General features: G+C 50.6%; 1 protein-coding gene across 2 annotated transcripts in view; it reads left to right on the plus strand.

The window, feature by feature from the left end:
* NECAB3 (N-terminal EF-hand calcium binding protein 3) overlaps nucleotides 1–12411 on the plus strand; it is a 29243-nt gene that overhangs the window by 7447 nt on the left and 9385 nt on the right. For both annotated transcript variants that reach the window (XM_010584054.1, XM_010584056.1), the window contains exons 4-5: nucleotides 6348–6373; nucleotides 6698–6795. In XM_010584054.1, coding sequence (XP_010582356.1) covers nucleotides 6348–6373; nucleotides 6698–6795 — 124 coding nt within the window. The remainder of the gene's footprint in view (nucleotides 1–6347; nucleotides 6374–6697; nucleotides 6796–12411) is intronic.

The following is a 12411-nucleotide window of genomic DNA, read 5'->3' on the forward strand; positions in this document are numbered from 1 at the left end:
GGGCTGGTGTGTGCAGCCCCTGGTGCTGCTTTCTTTTAAGCCTGGCTGCCCATTGCTGCCTGTCCTGCCAGTTGGGCTTGTTGGATGTGGGCAGCAGGAGATGTCTCCTGAAAACAGCTGTCTCTTTGAGCTGTGATCCCAAGGGATTTAGCAGTGAGCCACTTCCTTTCCTCTGCAAGTGCTCCTTTCCTTTCACTCCATTTTGGGGTGACCTTGGAGTCACCCCTCATACAATACCGCTGGAAAACACGGGTTGCAGCAAAGCAGAGAGTTTTAACTGTGCCCTTAACTGAATGGTGAAGATCTGGTTTACCATCGCTTTCAGGTCAGGCTTCTTCCGTCCATCTAGAGCAGATAAACAGGGCTGACCGACGGGCCCAGTGTGAGCGGACTGTCTCTGAGAGCTGTGCATGGTCCTGGCTGTAGCAGTGCTCTCTATAACTCATTACCCATAATGACGGTGCGGTAGCTATGACAACGTGGTAGTTGCAGCTTGAGCTGGTGACATCTATTAGCAGGGCATGACCGTTGGGTCTTTGATCTCTTTCTGCCATGAATAGCAGAAGGGACCCTGCGGACAAAGCTGGTTTCCAAATTCCCGTGTTCAGTGACTTCAAGCAAATGTAGGAGATGCTGTCCCTCCAGTGCTGCAAGGATGCCCTCATTTCTGCAAGAGCAGAAGGGAAAGTCCAGCCCTGAGGCCATTGCAGGTGTAGTTCTTGTTTCTGTCTCTGGCTGGGACATGGTCCACATGCACATGCGCAGGGTCAGTACATGGGACAGCTTCAGTGTGAGGAGGCGGGAGTGGGATGGGATGTGGGAGGTGGCAGCAGAGAACTGTACATGATTTCTTCAGCTTCATCCCCAGCTTGTGGAGGAGGAGGAGGTGGGACCTCCCAGAGAGGGAGCCTGGTGCTCAGTTTATTGCCTGGTAAGAGGCATCCTGCCCCCTGCAAACAATGTGGGGCAGCACTGCATCTGCCAGAGTGCTCCGATTCTGGCCCAGAGCTGCCTGTCTGCTGGGATGCGGGATTTGGAGAGACAGGCCTGTCTTCAGGGAGGCATGGCCCCATCTGTTCCCAGGTAATGGAAATCAAGCTGTGTTCAGCACGCTGGGCCTCGTAGTCGTAGAGGTCTCTGTGGCTCTGTGTCTAGAGCTGGACTTTCTGGCATTTGTTTTTGGGGTGTGTAGTGGGCTCCTTTGTACAGTGCTGGTGCCCTGCTGTTCCCTTGATGGGGGGGGCTGAGCAGCCCCTCTCCTCTGGCCTGCCTGCTTGCCTTGCATTTGCAGAAACTTAGCATTTTTGAGAGCTGACTGAAATTTGCTGCCAGATTCAAGAGTTATTATCCAAGGTAATACTCAAAGTATCACAAAGCTGGAAAGCAACTACAAGCTCTACAAACCTATCTGGCGTGCTTCTTTCATGTCCCATAGCTTTTTTGGTGATAGAAAAGTCTCACCCTTAATCCCTTGGCCACAAGGGTGCTGTGTTCATCAGTTCTAGGCTGAAACTTGCGTTTCTTTGTCAGTGCCAGCCTGACTCAAGGAGAGACAGTAACAGAGACCTTTAAACCCAGGCAGTCTCCATGTCTGAGTAACGGAGCACTGCCCAGACACATCCGGACCCTCATCCATCACTGTGAACCTGCAGCTGCTCCCCTGGCTCCCAAAGCTGACATCTTGGAAGATGAGTATTTCAGAGGTCTCGTACATTACTTGCTCTCCTTCCAGAGAGCCCACGGCACCACACTCTGCTTTTCTCCCTGTCCTTCCCATCTGATCTTCACTCCACCTCCCATCTACTCGGCGCTCAGGTGGGATGCTGTGGCCTGTGCATCAGGCATCTCTGTTGGGTCCGGTTCAGGTTTTATGTTTCCTCATGAGGCTATTTTTGTTCTGCATTTCTGAAAATTATTCCATTTTGGCTTTAAAATATCTCCTTGCTCTAATTGTTTGACATTTTAAAAAATATGTTGAAACCAAATTCAACTCCTTATTGCAATTTGGTACAACAGCTAGGTCCACTGTTTCATTTGACTTGTCAGAAAGCTCTGGCACTAGTGCAGAACAGAAAGATTCATCTTCCTGGAAAAGTGCACTTTTCATCCACTGAAACATCTGGGTGAGAAGAGACAAATGTTTTTGAAGGGTTGAAAAGCTCCATTGCTGCAGATGTGTCTTTGGAGACGCACAGTGTGGTTTGCTCTCTGAGCAGCCGTGTGTCTGTCTGCAGTCCAGCCAAGCAGGATGGCAGCAGGTCCCAGGGTCTCATGGGAACAACATAATAGAGAGTTGCTTACCAAGGGCTTTGGACTGAATGCTGTAGTGTTGCATAGGTTGCATGCCTACTGCTCTTTGCAGGGGACTATGAAACCTGCCCAGGGAGGGGTCGTGTGGACCTCGTGTGTCTTTCTGTCCTGCATTTGTCAGGAAAATTTAGAAAAATAAGGTCTAGCAAATCCTCTTTTGCATGAGAGCAGTCAGTTGGCAGTGGCAGGAATTGGGTACAGACTGCCCAGAGCATGTGTCTCTGACCTTGAACCACAAGTGAGAGAGGTGGGAGTGCTGACCTGGTGTTTTTTTAAAAATCTCAGTAGAAATAACCTGAAGCCTCTGGTTCTGTGGAAGAAGGGACTTGTGTGAACTTTCCTCCCCTCTCTTCAGTCAGAGACTCAGAGCCGCAGCGTCTGTCAGTTTCTGAATGATGGAGAGTGACTGAAAGACTCTGGGTCACACTGGAAAGGTTTGGAAATGAGATGTGTGATGACAGCAGAGGTTCCCAACATGATAAATGATAAAAATAAAAAAATTCCCATCTGCTTTGCTGAAGCTGATTGCTGTTTTCTTGCATAAATTCCAGGCACATTCTGACAAAATCCCAACAGCATAATGATGACAAGATCCTTCATCATCAGTTCAAGCTTAATTACAGTTAATCAGTGGTTTGAGCACAGTCAAAATACAGCTATGTGGAAATGTGGAGAGTCTCAGGATGAGTGCTTTGGAGACAGAGGATGGCTCTTCTCTTGGAGTGGGAGAGAGGATGGCAGAGAGAAGTGGAGCAAAGCCTGCTGCCCCCTTGCAGCCCTGCAGAGTGGGTCAGGATTTGACATGAGGTTCTTTACATGAGCTCCTCCTGGCTTCTGGTATGAAGTAGCTTCTGGTAGCATGAAAATGGCACCATTGGTCCTGTGATTTGCTTGCTATGCTCTGTCGTGCCCCTAACTGTATGTGCCCTGGGGGCTGCCGCAGGATGCAGAACATGGGAAGAGGTTGCTGACAGAGCAGACTGTGTTGGGAAGGGAGCAGATCTTCCACTGAACAACTGCCAAAGGACTGATTTTTGCCACAAGATCTTGGTGATTGGTTCAATGTTTAACTATTCGGTGTTTTAGTGATTGATTGGTTAATGTTTGTTTTTAAGCAGCAAACAGACAAGATAGAGTGATTAATAATCTCTGGCCTCTCCTTAGAAGCCATAGGGTTGGTGTTGATCATCGGTCTTTGTCACATGGATGTCTGCTCTCTAGAGGCAAGGTGGGGAACTGGGCAGTGGGCTGAGCTGGTGGCCCCTTCTTCCTGGTGAAACCAGTCCCAGCCCCAGGTTCTCACTGGAGACAGATGCAAAAGCCTGGGTAACGTATGCATTAGGTGTTACATTGTGTATTTTGTTATGTCATGTCCATATCCCCTCTTTTATGATTTTTACCCATCTCTTGGATGGGAACCAGTGGCCGCAGTTATTACTCTGGGGCATGGGTCTAACAAGCAGTGCTGTGGATGCTGCAGTGCCAAATCTCTTGTGGCAATGCAGCAGCAGTGGCTCTTCAGGCTCCAGGCAGCTTTCAGAAATAAGTGGAAAAATTAAGAAGGAGCAAGACATTTTTCCAATTTAAATTTGTGCTTCAAACCCCAGCCACTCTATCTAGCAGAGCTGTGGTCGGATTCATGGAGCTGCTCAGAGATGGGATCAGCAAAATTTGATGGAGTGGAGTCAGAAGAAGGGGCTGTGGTTTTGCTGATTATCTATATTGCGTCTCAAGGGAAACACTATTTTTTTATCAACTTTAAAAACTGTCTGCAGTGCCAGGACAGTGTGCCAGAGCCCCGTCTTAATCAGCTCCTGTGGTAGGTGTTTAAAAAAGATGAGCCAAATCACAGCCTAAAACTGCCCATCTCCATTGCCTAAGAAGGTGACTGATGCAATTAGCTAAACAGAGGGGTCTGCAGTCCCACTGCTGTGGGTCTGTGATGATGTCTCACACCAAAATATTTCTGTGATTTGAAGCACTGCCTGTTATTAAAGTAAACCAAGTGAAGCCCAGCAGAGAGACATAGAAACCCGCCTTTGGTGTTTGGGGGAAAAGCTGTAGGAAGATTTTGCTTATATTATTATACCTGTTCCTGGCATGGCATTTTGGACACTTCACACACTCTCCTCTAATTTTACCTCCGGATGTTTTTGCCCCTTCGCCCTATGAGCCGTGTCAGAGTGGGGGCAGGGCGATGTGGCCGTGGTTTGACTTCTCCTTGACAGTGTCACTGCATCTGTCCTCATGCTTGGAGCCCAGCAAACTCCAGGTATCACCAGTTCCTCCATGTGTGACAGCACTTAAACACTTAAACTGTTTTGTGCTCTCTTCCACTCTACCAATCAGGATTAAAAATGGTTATAATCATTTAGGGGATTTTGAGACAGCAAAATTTCTTGAGCAGAGGCTGATTTGAATAAATGATATCCTGGGGCATTTCCCTGCAGGCTCTGCAGGTGATGCCAGGCATTGCAAGTGTTGTGGTTTAATCCCAGCCAGCAACTAAGCACCATGCAGCCGCTCGCTCACTTCCCCCCTACCCAGTGGGATGGGGGAGAAAATTGGGAAAAGAAGTAAAACTCGTGGGTTGAGATAAGAACAGTTTAATAGAACAGAAGAGAGGAAACTAATAATGATAATGGTAACACTAATAAAATTACAATAGTAATAATAAAAGGATTAGAATATACAAGTGATGCACAGTGCAATTGCTCACCACCTGCCGATCGATTCCCTGTTAGTTCCCGAGCGGTGATTCCCCGCCCCCACTCCCCAGTTCCTATACTAGATGGGACGTCCCATGGTATGGAATACTCTGTTGGCCAGTTTGGGTCAGGTGCCCTGGCTGTGTCCTGTGCCAACTTCTTGTGCCCCTCCAGCTTTCTTGCTGGCTGGGCATGAGACGCTGAAAAATCCTTGACTTTAGACTAAACACTACTTAGCAACAACTGAAAACATCAGTGTTACCAACATTCTTCTCATACTGAACTCAAAACATAGCACTGTACCAGCTACTAGGAAGACAATTAACTCTGTCCCATCTGAAACCAGGACAGCAAGCAGCTCTGCCTCCATGGCTTTGGCCAACTGAGCGGATCTGACAGCTTCATGTGAACCCGCTGTTCTGCTTGCCATCCTGTCCCGAAAACATGGCCATTTCTGGATGTTTCCTCCTCCCTCTCCACCCCAGCAGCACCTTTATTAGCAACAGGAGGGACCCGTCCAAGCCCCGCAGGGATGCCAGCATTAATTTTCCAGTGAAGTGCTCTCTGTTACCAAAAAGGGGTGGGGGGCTGGCCCCTGCCTCCAGGCTTTTGGACCCAGCTCCCTGCTTTAATGGCCTTCATGGCAGGAACAACCCCTCTCGTGGGCCATGAAAGCATCCAGTCCCCTGCCCTGGGAGCCTGAAGGCAGCCCCACATCACCTGGGCTCTGAAGGAGGGAAAGAGGAGAAGCAGCTGGGGCAATCCATGAGCAGATGGGAGAGGAGGTGGCCTGGTGCCATGGGGCAGCCATGAGGGAGGACCTGGGCTGAGATCAAGGGAGACATGAGGAGGGAGCCCTGGATGAATGCTTTGTACCTTTGGGGGAAGAGGTTGGGTTGAAGCAGCAGCTTCTGGGGCTTGTCAGCTCCAGGGCTCAGAAATGGGGCTGCCAACCCAGCTGGCTAGCCCAGAGGCACGGGGCACTGCCTGCCTCCCCTGACCTCCCTCCTGGCCCCATCCTGCTTTCACAGACACTCCAGCTTCAGGAGGTGTTGGTGGAGCATCTCTGCTTGCTCCATCAGTCCCCAAAGCAGAGGTTATGCTCTGTAGCCCTGCCTGGGTGCTACAGGTGCTGGGCATGGCTCCTGAGTTGCTGGCTCTAAATGTGTTCAGCTTTTTATTTTTCTAATACAGCTTTTGAAAATATGTGGGAGGAGCAGTAAATCCACTGGGGGTTCAAGACAAGCCCTCAAGACCCTGCTCACCACAACTGTTTCTCCCGAACCAGCCCCACTATCTAACAAGAGCTTGTTTTTCTGTTCCTTGCAGTAACGTGGACACAGAGAAATTGTGTGGTAAGTACGGTGATATTCTGTGTCTGTGGTGGGACTTTGTGCACATCTGACCTGGGCAGGACTGGGCAGTCAAGTGACATTGACAGTCCCTGTGCCTGAATCCTAGCACAGAGGACATCTGTGCTTTTCCCAAGGGGATGGGACATTTTGTCCCTGAGGATAGGAAAGGACTCTTCATTTCAGTCCAAGTGGGAGCATGACTCTGTCGAGGGATGCAAATGACCCCCTGGAGCGCTGGGCTCTGTGTGTGGGAAGCAGCAGATGCAGGGCAGGCAGAGATGGAGGTGCTCGGGAAGCTCACCATGGTCTTCTCTTCTGCTTCAGATTATTTCTCAGCATATCTTGGAGAATACAGGAATGTGCTTTCTGCCCTGGAAGCCCTCAACACTGCGGTCCTGGCAGCCATGGACAAAACCAAGCTGGTAAGGATGGGACTGTGGGAGGGCATCAAGGCAGGTGGGTGCTTAACAGAAGCTGTGGTGATCTTAGCTGCTTGCTTAGTGTTAGAAGCAGCAAATGTGATACCTTCCAGATCAGTGGGGTTGCCTGTGTGTGCTTTGGTTGTGTCTATGTGCAGTGAGTGCTGCAGCAGCACAGCCAGCAGTATGCCTGGAGGAGGGGGAGCCATGCTGGAGGAGGAGAAGGGTAGAGCTAGTGCTTTTGTGCTCTGGAGATTTCTTCCTCATAGGGCTCTGGCAGCAGCTGTTTCAACAGTTCCTTGCAGACCACTTGGAGGGTCCTGCCTGGGGACAGTTTTTGGGAGCATCGCAGATAATCTGTGTGTTGCATCTCAGCCAAAGCAAGGTCTTTTCCACAAAGTAGTATGGCGCAAAATGGGGACTCCAGGGTTGAGCCTGCTCTGGACTGACCCCAGCAGCTTCTGCTTAGCACAGCCTGTGCTCAGAGCAATAAAAACTGGCTGTTGGAGAGGGGGCAGGACCACTGTGGCAGGAGGGCTGCTTTGGGAAACAGCGAGGCGCTTGGGAGAAGGTAGGAAATGGTGAAATTCATTGACTCCCAGCCTTGTGCCAAGTTCATTCCTGCAGTGAATGCTCTCCCTCTCCCTGCAGCTTGTACTGATGGGAGTCACATTGGAGGCTGCTAATTAGGGCTGCTAATTGTGAGTCCCCCCTGCCTCTGCGTTGGAGAGCAGAGGTCTGCAGTGCACAGCGTCACAGGCTAAATATAGCCACAAAAAGCAGTGGCTGATACTGGAAGGGACCTTCCTCGAGGACCAGCAGCCCCCTTTGCATTTGAAATGTATTAAATGGTTTAGCCACGTGCTTGGGGCTGATGGTCTTTTCAGCTATGGGAAGGGTCAACCCTTTCTTTCTCTTCAATGTGGTGGTTTGATGCTTGGTAGGAAGCGGATGAAGGGCATCATCCATGTGCACGCTGTCCGCTGACCTACTGATTGGACAGAGAAGCGAAAGGGGACCAGTCCTGCTGTCAGCTCTGCAGAGTCATCGAAGTGGTGTTTGTGCCTCTGTAGTGTCAGTCACGATCTTGGTCTCTCTTTGAGTTTTCCTCTGGCCAAACCCAGCCTCAGCAGCGTCTCTTTGTACGTTGGGAAATTTCATGCCAGGAGAGGGAATCACTTGAAAATGCATTTTCTCTTTGGTTCAGCTGCCTGGCCCCCTTCACAGTTATTAAATGCCAGTCCAGAGGGAGAGAATGAATCCTCTTCAGAGAGCTATGCTTTATTTCAGTTCTTTTCTGTTTTGGGGGTTTTTTTTGGTAATGAATTTGTATATTCATGTATTTCTCCAAAAGACAGTGCAATTACTGACTGCTTCACAGTATTGGCATGAAGCATTCATTCACTTCATAGTATCTGGTGCCACAGGTGTTCCCTGGAAAAGAGAAGCAGGTTTTCCCTGTTGAAACAGATTTTTGTGGACTCGCTTTTCCACCCCTGTTTGGATCCACCTGGAGCCAGGGGGCCAGGGCAGCCCAATGTTCACAGTTCTGCTTTCACCTGGGTGAGGTGTGTGCTGATTGGGTGCCCTGAGGCAGACACTGACCCTCCTGGGAAGCATCCCCCTGTGCTTTCCTGGTCCACTGGGCTCTGAGCTGGGGAGAAGGCAGGAGGGGGCAATGCTCCAACCCTGTGGTCAGGGCTCTTACAGAGCTGTGGGAAATCTGCCACTGCCAGAGGCTGGCAGAGATGATAAATGCTGCATTCTTACCTGCTGTGACCTGAATATATTCCCGCACTTGTGTTTCCAGAATGAGACTCAATCTTGGGCTATTACAGGGTTAGTGGGTTTATTAGGTTGGATTTCAGCCAGAACTCACACCTTTGAGGCAGAGGAGGGGGCAGAGAACAGAGATTTCCCTTATTACACATCTGTCCCTCATTTCTGTTGGTTCAAACACCTCTGATGCCACCATGGCTGAGGACCGAGAGCCCCAGTTTGGCAGAGACCACCACCCTGCTGGAAGAGCCAAATGAAACTTCATCCTGGCGAGCTGCTTTTGCTGGAGATGCAGCTGTGCTGTGTTCTGAGAAAACTGGAAGAGACCTGCCTGCTCCAACGGCCCTTACCATAAAGCTCTGCTTCCAAAACAGGGCTATAGAGTCAACAGATGTTGAAGGATCTGCAGTCCTTACCTGTTTTTCCCACGCTGTATTTAAGAGACCTTCATGTGACTCCTGAGGAGGAGGTGGTACCTGGGCTAGCTAGAAGGAGAAGGGGATCTCTGACTTGAGCTGGGTCTCACCAGTTGAACCACAGCATCTCTTGGTTAAGGCATGGTCCATCTCCAGTAGTTCCTTACTTCTGCCACAGGATTGCTCACACCTGCATCCTCCAGGTACTTACTGACAGCTGTAAATAGGCTCATGTAAATACAAGCCCTCTTCACAAGCAGGAAAACAGAGAGCATGGGCTGCTTTGTTGGCACAACAAAAGCAGAGCCTGGGAGGTTTGCCTGCTAGAGTTCCTCAGACTATGCCAGGGTGATGAGCTACAGGGAGGAGAGAGAGGGAAATAAGGAAAGCAAAGCTCGCAGGCAGTATGCCACAGCTCTGTGTTTGGGAGCTGTGGTTTGAAGCAGTGCCGCCGAAAGCCTTTTTGGTATCAAGGATTCCCACCTCTGCATGTGCCATCACGGTCACTACGGGCCAGGGTACCTGGCATGGATCAATGGTGTGTCTCAGCAGCTGTCTCCTCGCTGGCAGGCTTCTTGATCTGCTGCCTGCCACGTACATTGTTGACTGCAGAATAAACACTGCGATAAAGCATGGGAAATGCAAGCTGGGTTCATCCTTCTCGCTGTGTAAGTGACTGCAACTACTACAGGCAATAGTGTATGTGTGGGCAGCAAACCTGCCCGGGGTGTTTGTCATGGATCCACAGGTTGGCAGGAGGAAACCAAATCATTAGGGGTTCCTATGCTCCCATCCTTCCTCACTGGGTTGGTAGAAACATGGAAAAGAAAAGATCCCTTTTCAAGAAAGGAGGGTTTTTCTCCAAATTCTGTCATTCTCACTTACATTTGTAAAATATAACTTGATAGCTATGCTGCAGTGTACTGATTAAAGCTTATCTTGTGGCTAAACTTTGCGTTTGCAATATAATAGCATCAGAGTAAGAAGTGAACTGTGGAAATACCTTGGGAAATGGTCTGATATTTCTTACAGGGGACCTGTATGCTAAAACCTTTCCATTCTCCAGTTTGCAGACACTGCAAACTAGCCCATAAATACCTCTCCAAGTCAGGTGCTCTTATTTCTCCTTTGGCAGGAATTATGCAGTCACCTATTCCATTCTGTCCTGAGCTTTAACTATCATCATAAGAAACTAATAAAACCTCTCAAAAGCAGAATTATAGCAGCTCTTGGCAACTTTGGGATTTTCATCTGGGTCAATGGAGCTGAAATACCAGTCCACGACCAAAAAGCCTTGTCTTGTGCTTGCTGAGTTACTTCCTCTGTGACTCCTTTCCATGAGTCTTTGCTATGAGCAGAAAATGCTGTGCTCAGTGAGACAGAGCATGTTTTTATTGAGCCTGTATTTACAGAGGGGTTTGAACTGTGTGGTGCAACACCTTACAAGAGGGTTTTGCTTGTTTCCCCCAAAGTGAGGAGTGCAAAGGGGGCCAGGCAGCTGAGCTGAAGGGAAGGTGCATTTTTCAATTGATTTCCTTTCCCTGGCATGAAATTTTCAAAGCTGATACAGAAGGGTGAAACAGCATTTGAGGCTCTCTTGAGATATGGTTATTTCCATCCTTCTCTTTGGTGCATTCCCCTGGGCGTGCTGTGTTTGATGAGGCGAGAGACAGGAGGCAGCTGGCTCGTCATGTGCAATGCTTGCCTGAAATACTGACATGTCCACATGGGATCCTGCTTTGCCCTTGCAAGGTGGGCTGGGGTGTGCTGCAACCGGGAGGATGGGGAGCCCTCTGCACGGCGAGCTTCAGAGCAGCGTCCCCTCCGAGCACGGTGTGCCCTGGGCTGGTAGTTGGGTTTTGCAGGGTGGCACCCTAGGCTGGTGCCTGCACTTGCATGTTTAAAGTGTAAGGACTGTGCTGGGGTGAGCTACGGGGCTCAGGGCTGGCTGAATGTGCCTCCTGCAGCCATGACATGACGTCAGTGGGAGCAGCTGCCTGCTCCTGCGATAAAACTCCATCCACCAACATCATCCACAGAGGACATCAGGATTAGGCCATCCTCAGGATGAAAGTTGAGAGGACAGGGAGTGCTGAGAGGCTGGCTTGACGCCGGGGCTTCTCCCAGCACCTGGCCCTTTGAAGGGGGGTGATGCGGCTGGGGAGAAGCATCTGGCCCCCGTGCAAGGGGAAGCATTCATATGCCAAGGCTGTGGGGCCACAGCCAGTGCCGGCGGGGGGCTGGGGAGGATGCATTGGAGATGGGACCGCACCTCATTAAATGGGTCCACAGGCTGCAGAGACTGCTTGCTGTGGGAAGTGCCCTCTGTGCAGAAAGAGGGGTGATACTGTTGGGATTTGGACCAACTCCTGAAGTGAAATGGACTGTGCCCGGCCATGCGGTGGATGAATAATGTATCCTTTCTGCTGTGCCCCAGTGGGGACTCAGTCAATTAGTATTCCTCACCTTTCTTTCTCAGGCTTGTCCTTTGAGTGTTGGTTGTTCCCCTGTAAGCAGGGGATGCATGTCTGGGCTGACAGGAGCTGAGCAAGCACAGAGGAGCAGCGCTGGCAGGGATTTCAGTGCCTGCACCCCTTGGGAGTGAGGAGAAGGAGTGTGCAGGGGGAGCAGCAGGGTCCCTGCCTGGGGTCCGCGGCCCCATGCTCTCCATCTTCTGAGGCCGTGGAGAAGGAGGGCTTGTGGGAACAGGTGCGATGCTTGGCTGGGGAAAGCCCAGAGATGCAGAGCTGGACCTCAGCTTCCCATGGCTGCATCGGATCGGCTTCACTGCCATCCTCTTCTTCTGGCAGAAAAATGAGATTCATTTTCAAGCATGGATGAAAACCCACTGGGAGCATGGCCTCTGGGCAGAGGGCTCTGCTCGCCCAGGTGGTGGGGGGGCGTGGGGAGTGGCTGTGGCCGTCCTTTGCCCACTCCAGCATGAGCCCAGGGCAGTGCTTGGTAGATGAGCATCCTCTCCACTTACCTTCCCCTCCTGGCCAGCTGCAGCTGTGCTAGCAGCCCCAGGCAGACGCAGCTCTGGGACTGGGCTGGTGGCTTGGCTGTGGCACAGAGGAACCAGAAAACCATGTGGGGCTCAAGACCCTCCCTGCTGTAAACCCTCACCAACAGATTTTTGACACTAGCATCGGAAGGGTTACGTGCTTTTGTGCAGAGCTTCTGGAATTCAAGACCCTCAGTTCTCCTGCGTGTTGGAGAGAAATGCAGTTAGGAATTGGAAATATTTGACCTGAGTGATGTGGTAGCATTGCTGGACTCCATTTTGGACATGAAAGAGGGAGTTCATGGTGCTCATGGCAGGGGATGAAGGCAGCCTGGCTCCTGGACTGTGCTGCAGCCTTGGGGGCACATGAAGACACCACAGGGAAGGCAGAGGTGACTCTGGTCCAGTCTGTCTCCTTGT

This window comes from Haliaeetus leucocephalus, unplaced genomic scaffold, assembly GCF_000737465.1.
Source record: "Haliaeetus leucocephalus isolate CR32 unplaced genomic scaffold, Haliaeetus_leucocephalus-4.0 Scaffold933, whole genome shotgun sequence".
Taxonomy (NCBI): Eukaryota; Metazoa; Chordata; class Aves; order Accipitriformes; family Accipitridae; genus Haliaeetus; species Haliaeetus leucocephalus.